General features: G+C 43.3%; 1 protein-coding gene across 11 annotated transcripts in view; it reads left to right on the top strand.

Moving 5' to 3' along the window:
- The window catches only part of LOC115202183 (bifunctional UDP-N-acetylglucosamine 2-epimerase/N-acetylmannosamine kinase), a 38,800-nt gene extending 23,678 nt beyond the window's left edge, over positions 1 to 15,122 (top strand). For all 11 annotated transcript variants that reach the window (XM_029766137.1, XM_029766139.1, XM_029766131.1 and 8 more), the window contains 11 exons: positions 115 to 361; positions 804 to 1,011; positions 1,930 to 2,082; positions 2,769 to 2,981; positions 3,299 to 3,386; positions 6,491 to 6,704; positions 8,093 to 8,222; positions 8,711 to 8,932; positions 10,764 to 10,946; positions 11,152 to 11,271; positions 13,313 to 15,122. In XM_029766137.1, the coding sequence (XP_029621997.1) occupies positions 115 to 361; positions 804 to 1,011; positions 1,930 to 2,082; positions 2,769 to 2,981; positions 3,299 to 3,386; positions 6,491 to 6,704; positions 8,093 to 8,222; positions 8,711 to 8,932; positions 10,764 to 10,946; positions 11,152 to 11,271; positions 13,313 to 13,548 (2,014 nt within the window). In that variant the 3' untranslated portion in view covers positions 13,549 to 15,122. The remainder of the gene's footprint in view (positions 1 to 114; positions 362 to 803; positions 1,012 to 1,929; positions 2,083 to 2,768; positions 2,982 to 3,298; positions 3,387 to 6,490; positions 6,705 to 8,092; positions 8,223 to 8,710; positions 8,933 to 10,763; positions 10,947 to 11,151; positions 11,272 to 13,312) is intronic.
- Positions 15,123 to 21,687: the final 6,565 nt, after the last annotated feature.

The following is a 21,687-nucleotide window of genomic DNA, read 5'->3' as shown; positions in this document are numbered from 1 at the left end:
TTAGTTTATTGTTCATTTCACTTAGTTGAAGCCACTTTTGTATTTTTAATTTGTCTAATAGGATGTATTCATTCATGAATGAAATGATTGGTTTGACCACCTGTCCTCCTTCAGCAACACGTTCCGGATGATCGAGCAGGATGACTTTGACATCGGCTCCAAGCTGCACACCATCGTGCGCGGGGAGGACGAGGCAGCCATGGTGGAGTCGGTGGGCCTGGCGCTGGTCAAGCTGCCAGATGTCCTCCACCGTCTCCGTCCCGACGTTCTGGTCGTCCACGGCGACCGCTTCGACGCCCTCGCCCTGGCAACGGCTGCTGCTCTGATGAACATTCGCATCCTGCACCTGGAGGGAGGAGAGGTGAGGGAATGGGGGAAGTGATGTCATATATCTGAAGGTTTTTTTCAGGAAGTAGGGTATATCTGTGTTGGGAGCTGAATATAACTAGATTCAAATATTGGTTGCTTGTAGTTACCTGTTATTTGATATAGGATGTTCTTTTAACTGTTGTTTTGTGTATTTTAGTTACTATTTACTGTGTAATTGCCATTTTAACTATGTAATTACTGAGTTAATACCTGCTTATTACCATAAAAAATAACGAGGTTACGAAAAATACACAGAAATCCTGGAAACCAAAGAAGGCAACATAACAGAGATAATGATGGTCTTGGTTCAATAAAAATGACTATTTGTACCCTAAGGACAATAGCAGTGCTTCAAACACTCAACGAACCGCCACAGAGACAATACACAGACTTTTTACCCTGACGTCTGATCCTTCCTCCTTTCCCATCCCAAGGTGAGCGGCACCATCGACGACTCGATCCGTCACGCCATCTCCAAGCTGGCCCACTACCACGCCTGCTGCACCCGCACCGCCGAACAGCACCTCATCGCCATGTGTGAGGACCACACTCGCATCCTGTTGGCGGGCTGCCCCTCCTACGACAAGCTGCTGGCCGCCCATCACCGCGACGACTACATGGACATCATCAGGAACTGGCTCGGTAAGTATTGAAGTAACTATGCTTAAAACCCCTAAATCAGTGGCGTTCAAACTTTTTCAGCGGGGGAATGCAGTTCAATGCAGTATACCAGACTAATAGCCAGGTTCCAGGGCCCAGAGTTTTTCCTTGTCAGGCAGGGAATTACAACCTCTGCTGTCAGTGTCAAGCACCCAAACTAAGACGGCTACAGTTTCTGCACAGCACCAGTTTTAAACTCCTATTTGAATATGCAGCAGATCTCTTGGTCGGAATTAGTACTGACCTTGATGGCCTAGTCAGCTACAGTTACCTGGACTGAGGACAGTGATGGCGTTTTAGGTTTCATGGCCTGCCTTTACATCACCAAGGTGACAAAGTCGCAGTGTCTTTGTCATATAGTTATATCTGACACTGGCTGGTATTACACCCAACATGAACCCACTATTAATTTCCAACACGCACTTGTCAATGAACGCACAACACTTCAGAAACAGCATGTGAAAAGTCTGTCAGCATCCCAACAACTTGTCTTCTCGAGATACAGGTAACGCACGCTAACTTGGTGTGTGAGTAGGCGGTGCCCTGGAGTGCATCCAAGCGACTTGATTGGTTGGAATGAGGGGAGGCTTCAATAAAGGGTGATTGACAGGGCTGCAGGCCAATCAGGTTAAAAGGGCCAGCCTTTTATTACCAACTTTAGGACAGTGGTATAGTACTATATAGTATAGTATAGTGATATGGTACAGTAGCTAGTACCTTCGGCGTGGAAGGGTGTGGGAAACGAGTTATCATAAGAATGTTGTTAAATCATTTCATAAATTTCTGGGGCTTTTAGCTAGTCCCTTCAGGGCAGAAAGAACAGTGGCAGGGGAAGACTGTTGACTTCCCCCTGTTCAGAAAGTACTAGAATGCTGAAGAAGTTCTAAATGTTATCCACAGGAGACAATGTGAAGGAGGACAACTACATCGTGGCCCTGCAGCACCCGGTCACCACCGACATCAAGAACTCCATCAAGATCTACGAGCTGATGTTGGACGCCCTCATCTCCTTCAACAAGCGAACGCTCGTCCTCTTCCCCAACATAGACGCAGGTCAGTGGGGGATTCTCTCTTTTTTTCCTCGCCCTTTCCTCTTTTCGCTCCTCTTTGCGCCGTCGTATTGCGCAGCCCCACACGCACAGCGTGGAGCTGGAGCTACAGTGTCAACCCTCCCTTGGTCAATAGTGTGAGAAGGCTGCTCTGTTGAAGGGATCTGCTTATCTATTTCAGCTGCATGTCTTTTTTCCTTCTTAGATCTAATGCATGTTCCCGCCTCTGTAATTGGCTAGGAACAAGCATGACATGTTTTGGGTTTCATCCTACACGCTACAGCAACCGTCTCATCTAATGCCAACAGAATGTACAGTAAATGCCTAAGGCAATTTAGTGTATAGGGCTGAATCCTTCAGTCTGTCTCATGGTTAGGGCTAGAACTGGTTTGAAGGGCGTAGAACGTCCCCAGAAAGGATTAGAAACCAAGTGTACAGTGCTTCAAATCCAACGAAACACTACGGCTAAACAGGAAATGGCTGCAGTTCATTCGCAATTGTAAATGAGAACTTGTTCTCAACTTGCCTACCTGGTTAAATAAAGGTGAAATAAATAAATAAAAAATTCAGTTGAATGTCCAAGTGTGGACTGTGTAGGAGTCGGGTTAAATTAGACATCCCACAGTCTTCTCCGTTCCGTCTTGTAACTCCTGGCAACCCCTGTCCCGTCTCCGTGACGACCCCCAACAGGAAGTAAGGAGATGGTGCGCGTGATGAGGAAGAAGGGCGTGGAGCAGCACCCTAACTTCCGAGCGGTGAAGCACGTGCCCTTCGAGCAGTTCATCCAGCTGGTGTGTCACGCTGGGGCCATGATCGGCAACAGCAGCTGTGGCGTCAGAGAGGCCGGGGCCTTCGGGACCCCCGTCATCAACCTGGGGTCCAGGCAGACTGGGAGAGAGACTGGTAGGGGGGTCTACTAATGTTCATGACCATTTAGTCCAAAATGGCACCCTATATACTGCTCGAATATGGGCCCTGGTCAAAAGTAGTGCACTAAATGGAGAAATGGTGTGCCATTTTAGAGACAAGCGTGGCCTCCATTTTGGAGCAGGCTAGGGGGCCTACTTGTAGTTACCAGTGTTACTTTTCATTGTATATTTCCTGGTATAGTTCTTCATTGTAACTTGCCAGTACAGTATGGGTGTTTGGTGATTGCTTTGTTGTCATTCTTCAAATCGTCCCATTATGAATGCTTATTGAGCTGTATTTTCTATTTCCAGGTGAAAACGTCCTCCATGTCCGAGACGCAGACACTCAGAATAAGATCTACCATGCCCTGGAGCTGCAGTTCGGGAAGAGATACCCCTGGTAAGCATCATTGCGTAACCTCTAGAAAAAGGGCTTATTACAGGGTTATTACAAGTTGCAACAGGGAGACATCATCCAGCCCAGAAGCAGAGAAAATGTCTAACTGACCTCTTGGAGACGGGGCCTTTTGTATCCTAATCAGACAGCACCAAATGTTCTGTGAACACCAGCCCGAGAGTCTTGTAGGAAGACAAAACAAAAAGGCAGTGAGTTTCTCAGCTGGTACAGAATCACAGTGTTTACAGGATGTCATCAGTACAATACAACAGTGAATAATCAGTGTGTCCTCGGTCCTTGTACTTCCAGTCTGGCATCAACCACTATCAACAGATAGGAGAATAATCCATAACATTCAGTATCAAGTCTAGTGACCATCAACCTGAACCTTGAGTGTCACAAACGTAACACTGGAAAGCGTGTGTTACAGAAACTCCAGATCACTCTGAACTGAACTTAAAGGTGAACTGCCGCTTAGAACCAACTTATTTGGTTTTAAACGGCCCATGTGGCATCAATACGAGTCAAACTTTAATTCTAATGTCAAAATTGACTACAAACTGTAAATAGGATCATTTCCAAAACTGCGTTTGTCACGACATACTGGTGAGTTGGATGGATTACGATCGTGCCCAGTGCCCGAAAAGAAAGAACAGTGCTGATTGTGCTCTATCAGCTGCGCACACTCCATTAAATCATAGCAGCCAGAACCTCCAGACTGTGAGACCGACCTGCCCGTTACCCAGCATCTCAGACTTGTTTACATAAGAGAACATGTCGCCAATGTTATGCTGAAATAACCCTTGGCCCTAAACCTTTTATGGAGTGGCCACTTGCTGATGTGTTTGATAGTGTCAATCACTCGAGTCTGACACTTACTTGGCCAAAATGATCATTGAGACGATCAGAGTGCACTTGTCTCCCAACTGGAAGTTGTCAGTAGTCCTAAACCCATTCGTAAGAATAGTGTCCCCCCCAAAACCTGTTTTGTAACATCATTCCCTATTAAACACTGTCAGACAGATACACTGTGGTAATGATGAGAAAGTTGTAAAAAGCAAAACTTTGCACCTCGCCAGTGACTTGATAAGCTGATTGTGGCCTGGCTGCTGAATATGCCTGATAGCTACTATTTCCTAGTTTCAATGACGAACACAGAGTTGGAACTTAGCTAGCTAGCGATTTTGTGATTAAGGGCACTGATAAACAGCCTGTAGCTTGTGCTTTATTTACGATAGTTTGACAGCTTGCAGATAAGGAAGTTGTAGACCTGTTATTGTTCCCAGAAATCAGTCCTGAGCGCGTAGCCACTTGATAGACTGTCTGCAGTGTACTGACTAGTTTATCATGCACATTTTGTTAACTTGAGAAATACTGCACCAAACACCTTCGCTAGATATAGAATTGCGCGACTAAAACCTTCTCGGCAAAAACTTCTACATTTAATTACAGATGTCTTGATTACGGATTAATTCTGACCATTTTAATATTTTGAGGACGTGGCTATGTTGTTGCTACGGTGACTCAGGAGGGACAAACAACCGTAATTGCCACGGTACAGTTAAGCAATAAGGCCTGACGGGGTGTGGTATATGGCCAATATACCACAGCTAAAGGCAGTTCTCGTTACGTCTTGCCTGGATACAGACCTTAGCCATGGCATATTGGCTATATTAGGTGCCTTACTGCTATTATAAACTGGTTACCAATGTAACTACAGCAGAAAAAAAAAAAATGTTCATACCCATGGAATATGGTCTGATATACCACGGCTGTCAGCCAATCAGCATTCGGGCTCGAACCACCCAGTTTATAACATACAAACATACCACACCCCCAAGACAACTCTCATTCGGCTTCAGTCATGGCCGCTAGCAATTCTTAATGAGCAATCTTCAAAACGAGGCCAAATCAGTGCAGTCACCCTTTAAGTAATCTTACATTTCCCCATTTCAATGAACTTATACCTTTAAAAAAAATATATATATATTTGCGGCAGAATTGGCTCTTTTAGTCTTTCTTAAACCTTTAAACCTGACTTGGCTTGTTAAATGAAGGTCTAAAAGCTAAAATCTCCCTTCTCCCTTTTCAGCTCTAAGATATATGGGGATGTATATACAATACCATTCAAAAGTTTGAGTTCATTTCGAAATGTCTAGAAGTCCAGCATCCCGGAGTCGCCTCTTCACTGTTGATGTTGAAACTGGTGTATTGCGGGTACTATTTAATGAAGCTGCCAGTTGAGGACTTGTGAGGTGTCTGTTTCTCAAACTAGACACTCTAATGTACTTGTCCTTTTGCTTAGTTGTGCACCGAGCCCTCCCACTCCCCTTTCTATTCTGGTTAGAGACAGTTTGTGCTGTTCAGTGAAGGGAGTAGTACAGAGCGTTGTACGAGATCTTCAGTTTCTTGGCAATTTCTCGCATGGAATAGCCTTCATTTCTCAGAACAAGAATAGACTGACGAGTTTCAGAAGAAAGGTCTTTGTTCCTGGTCATTTTGAGCCTGTAATCAAACCCACAAATGCTGATGCTCCAGATACTCAACTAGTCTAAAGGACAGTTTTATTGCTTCTTTAATCAGAACAACAGTTTTTAGCTGTGCTTACATAATTGCAAAAGCATTTTCTAAATGATCAATTAGCCTTTTAAAATGATAATTTTATGACCCCAAACTTTTTAACGGTAGTATATATATGTATGTGTATGTATGTATGTATGTATATGTATATAAACGTGGATTAGCAAACACAACGTGCCATTGGAACACAGGAGTGATGGTTGCTGATAATGGGCCTCTGTACACCCATGTAGATATTCCATAAAAAATCTGCCGTTTCCAGCTACAATAGTAATTTACAACATTAACAATGTCTACACTGTATTTCTGATCAATTTGATATTATTTTAATGGACAAAAGATGTGCTTTTCTTTCAAAAACAAGGACATTTCTAAGTGACACCAAACTTTTGAACGGTAGTATGTATTTATTTATAGTAACCCTCACAACTTCCATTTTTCATATAGAACTGAAATCTCACTAAAATTCCCCTCTTCTTCATCCCGTGTGATTTAATTTTTATTTTTTTTAATTTTCCCCCCACCAGCTCGAAGATCTACGGCGACGGGAATGCGGTGCCTCGCATCCTGAAGTTCCTGCAGACCATCGACCTTGATGAGCCGCTGCAGAAGACCTTCTGCTTCCCCCCCGTCAAGGAGTGGGACATCTCCCAAGACATCGACCACATCCTGGAGACTCAGAGCGCCCTAGCCGTCGACCTGGGGGGGACCAACCTCCGCGTGGCCATCGTCAGCATGAGGGTACGGTGGTAGTGGTGAGGTGGGGGGGTACACTGCATGTTAGATTTGTTATTCTTATTTATCTTACCATTATTAGTCGGGATTGGTTAAAAGCAAAAATCCTCTTCCTGGTCATACATCATCAAAATAAACACACAGTACATTTCACTATCCATCTATTCTCTCACTGCCGTGTGCTTCTCAGATTTCTGTCTAACCATCCATGTGGGTTCATCATCCCTCTACACCCAACTAGTTCAGGTTTGTGATGGTGGTTGATAGTGTAGAATGCCCATAACCACCAAAGGTCCCTCGAAATGCACTGAAGAAATGATCGATGGAACTAGAAAAGTTTCAGATAAAAAGATTTACCATACCAAGATGGCATGATGTACAGAGCTGAAAGAATTTGCTTTTCAACACGACCAAGAATTAAGTAAATTCTGTTCTATTTTTGTAACGTTGCACTTCTCATGGAAGAAGCCCCAGGCCTGTACCATTTCTAGCCTGATCAAGCCATGAACTGTCCCTCTCCATCTTTTGGAGGATGCATGCACTCAAAGACTTGGCCTCTCTTGGTTGACCTAACTATAGCCAGGCTACTCATGATGTATTGCTTGTTTATTTTTTGCTTTTGAAGCGCTTTCATATTGTGTAAAGCGCTATAGAAATGTAATTTGTTATTATTTGTCGCGGGCATGTGTATTGTCTAAAACTGCTTTTCGTCAGTGAGTAAGCTGGAGTTGAACACAAATGTCAACAGTGAGAATTCATATCTTCTATTCTCCAACTTCATGACTAATGGTTAGATTAGAATGTCAACCGATCATTCTTTAGCCTAACGGAAGTCGTCTGTCTTTTAACACATTTTTATCTTGATTAGGCCCCATTTGATTTATGATTTTACGTGAGTAACACCATGAGCATGTGCCGCTCAGCTGATAGTGGCTGTTAGGTATAACATTCTTCTGAGACGCTGATATATTTAATGAAATCGCTGACGTCAGACAAGCACTGACTTGTCAACCAACACATTGTGTTTTCCTTTCCTTGGGTGGCCTTCCTTATCAAATAATGTACCAACTGTACTTATCGGTTGATTGTGTTGAACAAGTGGATTTATCTGCATGAAATATCTTATCTTTGTGGGCAACAATTTAAAACTTGTTGGTTCTCTGTGGCTGAGTTGGTAGAGCAAGACACTTGTATGGTTGTGGGTTAGAGCTCTGCTGGGGCCACCAATAGGATGACTAATTCGCTTCGGATAAAATCGTCTCCTAAATGGCATATACTTTATTATTTTATATATGGGCAAAAATAAAATGTAATTTAAGGAACATTTTATTTTAAGTATTAGTGTATTGGTCATATTTTTTTATTTTTAATATATACATATTTTTTAATTGTAGGGTAAGATAGTGAAGAAGTATACTCAGGCGAACCCCAAAACCTACGAGGCGAGGATCGAGCTGATACTGAAGATGTGTGCGGAGGCAGTCTTTGACGCTGTTCATCTCAACTGCCGGATTCTGGGAGTGGGTACGTGGCTTTCTCTCCTTCATGAAATGTCCCTTTTTATGTTTTGAATTGCACTTGAATATGGCAACCTTTTCTTATGCGAATCTGTCAGGAAGCACATTGACTATACCAAATGTTGGGCGGGGCTTGCAATTGAACCATTTCACTGTACTTGTGTCAAATAACTTCACTTTATTCAATGTTTTAAATGCGTAAACGTCACAATCTCTTGCCCCAGTTTGTTGTGCTCAGTGACAATAAATACGCTTCAAAGTCTGCGTAGACCCTAGTTTTCTCACTATATAATCATTTTTTACATTTGAGTAATTTCAGACGATTTTATCCAGAGCGACTTAGTTATTAGTGCATTCATGTTAAGGTAGCTAGGTGAGACGACCACATATCACAGTCGTAAGTAAATTTTTCCTCAATAAAGAGCTTGTTAGTAGCTAGTAGGAAAAGACCCCTAGTTTGACAGGATCTGATTCGCTCTCCTCCACCCCCCTCAGGTGTGTCGACTGGGGGCAGGGTGAACCCCCAGGAGGGTGTGATCCTCCACTCCACCAAGCTGATCCAGGAGTGGAGCTCCATCGACATCCGCACCCCCATCTCTGACGCCCTCCACCTGCCCGTCTGGGTCGACAACGACGGCAACTGTGCCGCCCTGGCAGAGAAGAAGTTTGGCCACGGCAAAGGAGTGGAGAACTTTGTCACCATCATCACTGGAACAGGTACTATTACCGTTCATTCTGTTGATTTCATTTTCTGTTCATCGTGTTTCTATGAAATATGCATGACTGTCATTATAACCTTTTTAACTTAAGGTTAGATTATTTGCAAAGGTTGAATACATTCCACACCCAGATGAGATGGATAGTAAAAAATGACTGTGTGGGTGGATTGCGTGCATAGCAGACCAATCCGAAAGTAGGCAATCAGATGTCAGTCAGTACCGTTTTTCATTTTGAATAGATTGAAAAGGTATTGAAAAACTGGATTTGTGTCCTGGACCACAGTCCTCCACGGCTACCCCCTGTTGAATGAGGTAATTGTCTTTGAGGCATTTGCAAACCATTTTGATTTAGTTTTTTACAAAGTGAGCGACTAAAGGGAAAAAACCTCACCGTAACCAGGTTTTGACAATGCTACTGATACTATTAAGATTTCTATTTAATTCACTTGAGAACTTTTCCTGAGGACAATGACATTTTTAATCTGTTGCATGAGGCATTGGAAACGATCGCAACGATGAAAGCACATGTTTGTCTAATCTCTTAACGCAGTGCTAATGTGTAAATCATAGGTTAATGACAGCTTAATTAAAGCTTAACGTTGCGACACCTGGTTAAATAGGCTATACACGCCAAAAAGCATTAATAGCCATTTGTCAGATGATCTATTTCACTGACGACAAAATAATTCGCCCATGTCAAACTTATTATGTAAATACAGTTTACGGACACACCTGCGCATAATTGTTCGGGGTTTGAAACATTTCTACTGTCTGCAAACCGGCATGATGACATTCATTCCATGCCTCTGTTCTTTGATATCAGACATAACAATAGTACGATTTTCTATAGTCAAGTTCCACATTCCAAAAGCGGCCATTTTTAACTAATTCATATAAAATACAAATATTGGTCCGTTTTAATTACTTACACTTAACCAGTCATGATTTGGGCCAATGTGGTTTCTGTCTGAACGTTCCGGAGAGCGCCACTTTCTCCACTTTCTCCTCCATAGCCGTTGCTAACTGATAATTGACGCTTCTGTGTTGTGCTGTTTATTTCTGATTAGTTTTCAATATCTAATGAATATGTCCAGTGAAAGCAGATATGCAAATTGTTGACACCACAACACAGTACAGACGTGGAAACACATGTTAATCAATAAAAACGTCAGTTAAATTCCCCCCCTCTGTTTTGCTTGTTTACAGCGGTTCATTTCATATAGGGAATTGTTGGAGGCGCTCTCGTGTTACATCTCCAAAATGTAGAGAATAAAGACGCTAACATGGCAGCCGTTCTAAAAGCTGACAGAACTCTCTCTCGTATATGTGTGTGTATGTAATGTGTGTGTGTGTGTGTGTGTGTCTCTGGACTTAACCGTTGGGTGTCATTTCTGAACAGGTGTAGTGACCCAATAAGCATGGCTTCTTCCTGATTTGCACAAAATCCGTTCTAAGCTAAGTTCCGTCGCCCATAGTGACGCAGCGTAGCGATCATTGATCAAGGAACGAGCATAACAATTAGCTAATTAAACAGTTACCTTGCTTAGCTCGCTAATCAGTCAGCTAGCTAATGTTAGCGATCATCAAGCTGGTGCACAAGATGCACCACACGTTCGTTTTTTATGAGTCACAGCATAAGGATTGCTCGTTCATGCCAGCGTAGCTACGCATCAAACTGAAGTAATGCGTAGCTATCAAAACAACATTTGTCACTATAGGGGTGTCTCAACCTTGCTAACAAAGGACCCCTAACGAATAAGGTAGTCGTGCTGATCGGGAAGCCACACCGACGGGGGCACCACTAACCATTCTGTTTGATTTGTGATCAGGCATCGGCGGGGGCATCATCCAGCACAACGAGCTGATCCACGGCAGTACGTTCTGCGCGGCCGAGCTGGGCCACATCATGGTGTCTCTGGACGGGCCGGAGTGTATGTGTGGCAGCCGTGGCTGCATCGAGGCCTACGCATCAGGCATGGCCCTGCAGAAAGAAGCCAAGAGGCTCCATGACGGTTAGTTAGAACACTTGATTAGATTTTTTTTGGTAATCCTTTACTTAAAACCGAAAAGCATAATGCATGGTGGTTATAATGCATTGAACCAGGCGCACATTGGGTGTCCGTCTTCACCAGGGAGGGCTGCAAAGCTTAAAACAACACGTCTTATGAAAAAGAGATGTTGAGTCGACCTCTGGCCTGTGTCTGTTTGGTTCTCCAGAGGAACTGCTGGAGGTGGAGGGGATGGTGGATCTGAAGAAGGCTGAGTCCATCAGCGCCATCCACCTCATCAACGCAGCCCGCCTGGGCAACCGCAAGGCTGAAGCCGTTCTCAGAACAGGTGGGTCCACGCTCATTATGTTGGTTGAACATCACCTTAAATCAGACCTACTCCTTCATAAGTTAAATGATGCGGTGCCTGTAGAAAGTCTACCCCTCCCTTGGATTTCTTCACATTTTGATTGTTAAAAAGTGGTATTACATTTAATGTTGTCAATGATCTACACAAAATACTCAGTGGAAGAAAAATTCTAACATAAAAAAAAAAATGAATGAAACATAAAGCACTTATATACCTTGATTAGATAAATACTCACCCCCCTGAGTCAATACATATGAGAAACACTTTTGGGTAGTGATTACAGCTGAGAGTCTTCTTGGGTATGTCTCCATAAGAGATTTGCACACCTGGATTGTGCAATATTTGGCCATTTTATATTTTTCAAAATTCTTCCAGCTCTGCCAAGGTTTTTGGGATCATTGCTAGGCAGCCATTTTCAAGTCTTGCTATAGATTTTCAAACAGATTTAACTCAATTGTAACTTGGCCACTCAGGAGCATTCACTGTATTCTTTGTTAGCAACTCCAGTGTAGGTTATTGTCCTGCTAAAAGGTGAATTCCTCTCCCAGTGTCTGGTGTAAAGCAGACTGAATCAGGTTTTCCTCTAGAATTTTGACTGTGCTTAGCGCCATCCTGTTTCTTTTCATCCTGAAGAACTCCCCAGTCTTTGCCGATGTCAAGCATACCCATACCATGCTGCAGCCACCACCATGCTTGAAAATAAGGAGGCAGTTACTCAGTGATGTGTTGTTGGGTTTGCCCCAAACATAAGGCTTTGCATTTACGCAAAATCAATTTTTTTGCAGTATTACTTTAGTGCGTTGTTGCATACATATATAAGTTTTGGAATAATTTCATTCTGTATATTTGTATGCCTCTTCAAGCTGTCATTTATTTTGGAGTCACTACAATGTTCAGTTTTACTCCCATCACAGCCGTTGAACTTTATCTGTTTTAAAATCACCAATGGCCTCATGGTGACATCTCTAAGCAGCTTCCTTTCTGTCCGGCAGCTCAGTTCAGAAGAACGATTGTATCTTTGATGTGTCTGGGTGGTTTAATACATCTTCCACAGCATAATTATTAACGTGAACATGCTTAAAAAAGATCGGACCCTTTTTTTCAATTTTCGCCAAAGTTTTGGGTATGTCATTTATCTGCCTGTAGCTCAGGATCTGAAGCGAGGATATGCATATTCTTGATACTATTTGAAAGGAAACACTGAAGTTTGTGGAAATGTGAAATGAATGTAGGAGAATATAACACATTTAGATCTGGTAAAAGATAACACAAAGAAAAAAACAATTTTGTTGTTACTTACAACCTCATGCTAATCACGTTAGCCTACGTTAGCTCAACCGTCCCGTAGGGGGGACCGATATTCAATGTCTGATTTGTTAGTTACCCATTACCAATCACTGCCCTTCTTTATGAGGCTTTCGAAAAGCTCCCTGGTCTCTGTAGTTTAATCTATGCTTGAAATGCAATACTTGACTGAGGGACCTTAGATGTTGTATGTATGGGGGTAGTCATCCAGAAATCATGTCAAGCCCTATTATTTCACACAGTCCATATAACACATTTTTTCTTGCGAAATAATTTAGGCTTGTCTAAACAAAGGGGATGAATACTTATGCAATGACTATTTTAGTTATTGAATTATTAATTTGTAAAAATATGTTGAATTTTCTTTTCACTTCGACATTATGAAGTATTTTATGTAGATCAATGACCATAAATTACAAAGGGGGATTGAAATAGATTGAAATAGATTGAATTGCAACGCAACAAAATGTGAAAGTTCAAGGCACTGTACATTTATTTTCCCTCAATGACTGACCTGGTTAAATACGTTTTAATAAACCACTTTCCTCCCACCATTTTCATTTACTTGCTGAATTATGATGCATGACAACAAGATATCAAATGTGACATTGACATCATAGTCCAGACCCAGCTTGAATCATAGTGCATCTGTATGAAACCCACCCTGTATTTTATAGCTAACCACTCTCCTCTCCCCCGTTTCCTCCTCATTCAGCCGGCATGGCCCTCGGAGTGGGCATCGTCAACATCCTCCACATGGTCAACCCCTCTCTGGTCATCCTGTCGGGAGTGCTGGCCGCCCACTACCAGGCACCTGTCCAGCAGGTCATAGATCAGAGAGCCCTCACCTCCGCCCAGAGCATCCAGGTCCTGACATCCGACCTCGAAGAGCCCGCCTTACTGGGGGCCGCTAGCATGGTGCTGGACTACACAACCAGGCGCATCTATTAAGAACATTACGGTAATGGACTACACAACCAGGCGCATCTATTACGAACATTACAGTAATGGGCTACACAACAGGCGCATCTATTACGAACATTACAGTAATGGGCTACACAACCTTGCGCATCTATTAAGAACATTACAGTAATGGACTACACAACAGGCGCATCTATTAAGAACATTGGTCAGTTGTCAAGCTCTAGTTTTCATTTAAGTGGTCCCCAAAGGAGGGCCATATCTTGCAATTCCCTGGTGTAGAAAGATTTGCTATCAGCAAATAGAAATGGCTAAGATGGAAGGTAGGATCTACAGATGGATCTGCTCAATAGGACCTACATCTATGCTACTGTCCCAGATGGGACAATCTGACACGCTCTTCTAGCTATCGACGACTCCTATTGGACGAACCGTTGGCCATCATTTATTTCAGTTAGACGATGACAAGTTGGGTATTTTCCAAAGGTATCGTCAGTGATGGTCTCATTTTCAATGTCAACATAATACAATTTCTACAGGGGATACAGTGCTTAAATGGTAGTACTATAAACAACAGTGCTGAAATAGTAGTACTATTAACTACCTTACTGAAATAGTAGTGTGTGGATATATATATATAACAGCCTATACAGTAATATGAGTAAATGGTTGGGTGTGTCCAGACAAAAGATGTGACCAAATTTGTATTAATTTATGCTTGTACTACATGGCCATATTTTGACCCTCATAATTCCATGTTTTTGTTACTTCTTAATTCTAAACGTACAATATGTTATTCTTGAAGCCACGCTATGAAAGCAGCATGTTGCTCTGACATTAAATGTACGTATTTGTCATACCGCGCTGTAAGCACTTTGCGCCACTTTATCTTATTTTGTCTCCATTTTGGAATCAGCAAACCTTACAGCTGGTTTGGAAAACAAAATGCCCCCAGGAGATGTTTTATGTTCCGCAGTGTTAAATGTTTCATTACCATTCAATCATTTAAGTTAAGCATATGGAACTGGAACGAGTTTTGCAACCAGGTGACTTACCCAAGGACCACTCTCTCTCTAGGACCACAGTTACGACCTACCCTCAAGTGTAATGCCTATACAATGTATGTCATAGTTGTGCGCTTCAATTGACGGTGTGCTGCCAAATCACTTGTATTCATTATCATTCTTGTTTGTTTTAATGCGTACTTCTTTTGCCTTGATTGTCATATTTGAAGAGATTACTGTGTACAAATCAGTCATGTGATTGTTCCGTTTTGTGTATTTCTGTTTTTGATTATGTCATGGATACTGAAGTTTTTATTTTATTTGACTTCACTTGGGTACTTTGTGACCTCTATCAATGCAATGGGTATTTTACACATTAAAAACACACAAGAAAATGTCCGTTTCAGATGGGTGGATGGATTCATTAGATGCCATTCATGGTTTTAGGTGTGGCTGAACAAGGCTACGTCGTAAACACGCCACAGGGCTTGGAGGAGTGCCAGTCTGTTTGTGCGATCGTAGGATTTAACTTTAATGTCCCTGAGGGAAAATTGGCTTAAATCCAGTACTGCTGTATACAAATAAACACTGAATATGAAATATTGCATTTACATTTACATTTAAGTCATTTAGCAGACGCTCTTATCCAGAGCGACTTACAAATTGGTGCATTCACCTTAAGATATCCAGTGGAACAACCACTTTACAATAGTGCATCTAAATCTTTTGGGGGGGGGTTAGAAGGATTACTTTATCCTATCCCAGGTATTCCTTAAAGAGGTGGGGTTTCAGGTGTCTCCGGAAGGTGGTGATTGACTCCGCTGTCCTGGCGTCGTGAGGGAGCTTGTTCCACCATTGGGGTGCCAGAGCAGCGAACCGTTTTGACTGGGCTGAGCGGGAACTGTGCTTCCTCAGAGGTAGGGAGGCGAGCAGGCCAGAGGTGGATGAACGCAGTGCCCTTGTTTGGGTGTAGGGCCTGATCAGAGCCTGAAGGTACGGAGGTGCCGTTCCCCTCGCAGCTCCGTAGGCAAGCACCATGGACTTGTAGCGGATGCGAGCTTCAACTGGAAGCCAGTGGAGAGAGCGGAGGAGCGGGGTGACGTGAGAGAACTTGGGAAGGTTGAACACCAGACGGGCTGCGGCGTTCTGGATGAGTTGTAGGGGTTTAATGGCACAGGCAGGGAGCCCAGCCAACAGCGAGTTGCAGTAATCCAGACGGGAGATGACATGTATTATTGTAACATAATACAACACACTTTCCCATGTCATACACACCTTGTCACTCATTGTCATCACAATCAGTGACGTTGAGTATAATATCTGCCACTATTGCGTATGGGTATTCCCTGGAATCGAATCCACTATCCTGGTGTTGCAAGCTCAGTTTTACCAACCAACTGCGCTGCAGAGAAACTCGGGGCATAGTGATTACAATCAGGTGGTGGTGTGATTGAGAGGCCGCAAACCAGAATGGCTGATTTCTTCCCCTGCCCTTCATCTCCAGTTGGCAAGCATGATCCGCCTCCAGCTGTTTGGTCACAGTAGTAGTGTGATTTTCTAGAATCACATCAGGTTCACAAAACAGTTGCACTCTTTTACTGTACAGAAATGGCCAGGTATCTACTTGGTAAAGGGGGAAAAGAAAACATATTTACAATATGTAAGTATGGTTTCAAATGTGACAATACAAAGTAGTCCTGTGGCAATACCCCTGTTCTTTTGTCTGTTTTGACCATGTCATAGACGGACACTAGAATCTATACTGTATAAAAATATAAACGCAACATGTAAAGTGTTGGTCCCATGAAACATGAGCTGAAATAAAAGATCCCAGATATTTTCCATATACACAAAGCTTATTTCTCTCAAGTTTTGTGCACACATTTGTTTACATCCTGGTTAGTGGGCATTTCTCCTTTGGGAAGATAATCCATCAACGTGACAGGTGTGGCATATCAAGAAGCTGATTAAACAGAATGATCATTACACAGGTGCACCTTGTGCTGTGGACAAAAGTCAACACAATGTCTCAGGGGAGTGTGCAATTGGCATCCTGACTGCAGGATTGTCCACCAGAGCTGTTGCTAGAGAATTTAATGTTAATTTCTCTACCATAAGCTGCCTCCAACGTCGGATTTAGAGAATTTTGCAGTATGTCCAACCGGTCTCACAACCGCAGACCACATGTAACCACGCCAGCCAAAGACCTCCACACCTTCACCTGCGCGATCGTCTGAGACCAGCCACCTGGACAGCTGATGAAACTGGGTTTGCATAATCTAAGAATTTCTGCACAAACTGTCAGAAAACGTTTCAGGGAAGCTCATCTGCGTGCTCATCATCATCACCAGGGTCTTGACCTGACTGCAGTTGGGCGTCATAACCAACTTCAATGAGCAAATGCGCACCTTTCGATGGCCACTGGCAGGCTGGAGAAGTATGCTCTTCAAGGATGAATCCCGGTTTCAACTGTACCGGGCAGATGGCGTCGTGTGGATGCCCCATGGTGGGGTTATGGTATGGGCAGGCATAAGCTATGGACAACCAACACAAATGCATTTTATTGATGTCAGTTTGAATGCACAGAGATACCGTGATGAGATCCTGAGGCCCATTGTCGTGCCATCACCTCATGTTTCAGCATGATGTTGCATGGCCTCTGTACAGGGTTGCACATTTTGGGGAATATTCAGAGGTGGAAATGTTCCTTGGGAATACATGTGAATTAATATCATTTGGATGTAGATATTTTTTGCATTGGATATATTTACTATATCATATGGAGACAAACAAACCTTTTTACCTTATCATAAGTAGACATAATTAAATCCTTCCAATAGATTTTTTTATTTTATTTTTATTGTTACGAATTGAACTTTAAATGAGTTGACTTCACATGGGATGATTTCACTGAACAACAAAATATTGAATGATGATGAAATATCGAATGATCCATCGCATCTCCCAAAAACGTTTTCAACATATGTAAAATGATAGGAAGACAACCAAAGCTGTAGTTTCTAGACTATCAGGCTTCCATGTCTTCTCCCTGGACCTCCTCAATGTCCACCTCTTGAACATCAGACTCTGAGGCTTCATCTTCACTGTCACTTTCCAACCTTGTTGAGGATGGCTCGTCAGACTTAAAAAGCCTCAAATTTGCCCAGATGGCCACCAATTTGTCAACCCTTGTATTGGTCAGCCTGTTGCGTGCTTTGGTGTGTGTGTTCCCAAAAAAGGACCAGTTGCGCTCTGAGGTGGCTGATGTTGGTGGGATTTGGAGGATGATGGAGGCAACAGGGGAAAGAGCCTCAGATCCACAGAATCCCTTCCTCCAGGTAGCTGATGAGACAATATGGCAGTCGTGCCAACATATCTCCATCCCAAAGCCCTTGCTTGGAAGTGTACTTCGCAAAGACTGCCAAGAACCTTGCCTAGTGATGACACCATAGGCCTTCTTGATCTCTGCAGCAAACAGGATGCTCTTGCCAGCATACTTGGGGTCCAACATGTACGCTGCGACGTGTATGGGCTTCAGGCAGAAGTCTAAATGCTTTTTGATATATTTCAGAACTGCAGTTTCCTCTGCTTGGAGCAACAGTGAAGTAGGCAGGGCAGTACAGATTTCTTCTCTTACATCTGCAAGCAGAGTCTGAACATCAGACAGGATGGCATTGTCTCCCTCAATCCGTGCAATGGCTACTGCTATAGGTTTCAGGAGTTTCAGGCTGCTTACCACTCTCTCCCAAAATACATCATCCAGGAGGATCCTCTTGATGGGGCTGTCCATATCGGCAGACTGTGATATGGCCATTTCTTGGAGAGACTCGTTCCCCTCCAGGAGACTGTCAAACATGATGACAACACCACCCCAACGGGTGTTGCTGGGCAGCTTCAATGTGGTGCTCTTATTCTTCTCACTTTGCTTGGTGAGGTAGATTGCTGCTATAACTTGATGACCCTCCACATACCTAACCATTTCCTTGGCTCTCATGTAGAGTGCATCCATTGTTTTCAGTGCCATGATGTCCTTGAGGAGCAGATTCAATGCATGAGCAGCACAGCCAATGGGTGTGATGTGAGGGTAGGACTCCTCCACTTTAGACCAAGCAGCCTTCATGTTCACAGCATTGTCTGTCACCAGTGCAAATACCTTCTGTGGTCCAAGGTCATTGATGACTGCCTTCAGCTCATCTGCAATGTAGAGACCGGTGTGTCTGTTGTCCCTTGTGTCTGTGCTCTTGTAGAATACTGGCTGAGGGGTGGAGATGATGTAGTTAATTATTCCTTGCCCACGAACATTCCAAACCCCATCAGTGATGATTGTAATACAGTCTGCTTTCTCTATGATTTGCTTGACCTTCACTTGAACTCTGTTGAACTCTGCATCCAGCAAATTAGTAGATAAAGCATGTCTGGTTGGAGGGGTGTATGCTGGGCGAAGAACATTCAGAAATCTCTTCCAATACACATTGCCTGTGAGCAGTTGCATACACAGCTCGAGCGAGACATTCATCAGCATTTCTCTGACTACGTTTCTCCATAGAGTTAAAAAAGATCTAATTCCAGGAGGACCATGAGCTGTTGCGATCGATAAGGTGTCTGATTCATCATTTTCACCTCGAATAGAAGTAGAGCGCTAAGGGAACTTTATGCACCTTTATTGCATTCTTCACATATGATTTGGCACAGTATTTGCAAATGTACACATCTTTTCCTTCTACATTAGCTGCAGTGAAATGTCTCCACACAGATGGTGCTCGGCATTGTCCTGTAAAGATTTGAAAAGAGTAAAAAAAAAAATACAATTCCATGTACAGATAAATAGTTTAATCTAACTATTTTGTATAAATGTTTTAAAATGAAACGTATGGAAATAGGTGAATTAACACTCAGTTAGCAGTCTCAAGCAAGCTAAAACCCACAGTTTTTTCTACTATCTAGCAGAAATTGTTAACAAGTTAGAAATGATTTAAACAAACTTTTCTGAAGGCTACTATTTACTAGTTAACAAAAAGTCATAAAATATATTCACCCCACCCAGTATTGTAATCAAAACTTACCAGAAAGCATGTAGTCCTTGGCTCAGACAGTGTAGTAGATCTTTAGTGAGCTAGATCTTGAGAATCAGCTGTATATGTGATGGAAGAATGCACTGTGCATGCAGAGGGTTGCACTTCCATTGAATTGGGGATAGTTTAACCAAAATATGCCACAAGACCTAGAATTGACTTATGTGTATCCCACAAAAAAGGTTCACTGTTATAAGCTAACTTTTGTGATGCATTTTTAAGGTAACTGTGACCAACAGATGCATATCTGTATTCCCAGTCGTGAAATCCATAGATTAGGGCCTAATGACTATTTAATTTGACTGATATCCTTATATGAACTGTAACTCAGTAAAATCTTTGAAATTGTTGCATGTTGCGTTTTTATATTTTTGTTCAGTGTAGTTAACATGTCGAGTCAGACAATTCACCTGAGCAGCAGTCAGTTAGACCATCACCTATCAATGATTGAAGGAAACGTAGAGCTGTACTACTGACTAGAATGCCTCCTTTGTTTCCATAAAGGGTGGAACATGGTGATCAACAATGCCTCTCTCGCTTCCAAAATTAGGTAAATACTCTTCCCTGAACAATTAATTAGTTTAATGTAACGTAAAGTACTATGTCAACAGAGTATGACAAAACGTAAACCAGCAGGTTTTTCAGTCCTCTGGGAATGTTTTCATAGCCTAGCTATTATACACTGCTCAAAAAAATAAAGGGAACACTTAAACAACACATCCTAGATCTGAATGAATGAAATAATCTTATTAAATACTTTTTTCTTTACATAGTTGAATGTGCTGACAACAAATTCACACAAAAATAATCAATGGAAATCCAATTTATCAACCCATGGAGGTCTGGATTTGGAGTCACACTCAAAATTAAAGTGGAAAACCACACTACAGGCTGATCCAACTTTGATGTAATGTCCTTAAAACAAGTCAAAATGAGGCTCAGTAGTGTGTGTGGCCTCCACGTGCCTGTATGACCTCCCTACAATGCCTGGGCATGCTCCTGATGAGGTGGCGGATGGTCTCCTGAGAGATCTCCTCCCAGACCTGGATTAAAGCATCCGCCAACTCCTGGACAGTCTGTGGTGCAGCGTGGCGTTGGTGGATGGAGCGAGACATGATGTCCCAGATGTGCTCAATAGGATTCAGGTCTGTGGAACGGGCGGGCCAGTCCATAGCATCAATGCCTTCCTCTTGCAGGAACTGCTGACACACTCCAGCCACATGAGGTCTAGCATTGTCTTGCATTAGGAGGAACCCAGGGCCAACCGCACCAGCATATGGTCTCATAAGGGATCTGAGGATCTCATCTCGGTACCTAATGGCAGTCAGGCTACCTCTGGCGAGCACATGGAGGGCTGTGCGGCCCCCCAAAGAAATGCCACCCCACACCATGACTGACCCACCGCCAAACCGGTCATGCTGGAGGATGTTGCAGGCAGCAGAACGTTCTCCACGGCGTCTCCAGACTGTCACGTCTGTCACATGTGCTCAGTGTGAACCTGCTTTCATCTGTGAAGAGCACAGGGCGCCAGTGGCGAATTTGCCAATCTTGGTGTTCTCTGGCAAATGCCAAACGTCCTGCACGGTGTTGGGCTGTAAGCACAACCCCCACCTGTGGACGTCGGGCCCTCATACCAACCTCATGGAGTCTGTTTCTGACCGTTTGAGCAGACACATGCACATTTGTGGCCTGCTGGAGGTCATTTTGCAGGGCTCTGGCAGTGCTCCTCCTTGCACAAAGGCGGAGGTAGCGGTCCTGCTGCTGGGTTGTTGCCCTCCTACGTCCTCCTCCACGTCTCCTGATGTACTGGCCTGTCTCCTGGTAGCGCCTCCATGCTCTGGACACTACGCTGACAGACACAGCAAACCTTCTTGCCACAGCTCGCATTGATGTGCCATCCTGGATGAGCTGCACTACCTGAGCCACTTGTGTGGGTTGTAGACTCCGTCTCATGCTACCACTAGAGTGAAAGCACTGCCAGCATTCAAAAGTGACCAAAACATCAGCCAGGAAGCATAGGAACTGAGAAGTGGTCTGTGGTCACCACCTGCTGAACCACTCCTTTATTGGGGGTGTCTTGCTTATTGCCTATA

This window comes from Salmo trutta, chromosome 11 (genome assembly GCF_901001165.1).
Source record: "Salmo trutta chromosome 11, fSalTru1.1, whole genome shotgun sequence".
In the NCBI taxonomy this organism is placed as follows: Eukaryota; Metazoa; Chordata; class Actinopteri; order Salmoniformes; family Salmonidae; genus Salmo; species Salmo trutta.
The sequence above is the reverse complement of the archived record's forward strand: the minus strand, read 5'-3'. Positions and strand labels throughout refer to the sequence as shown.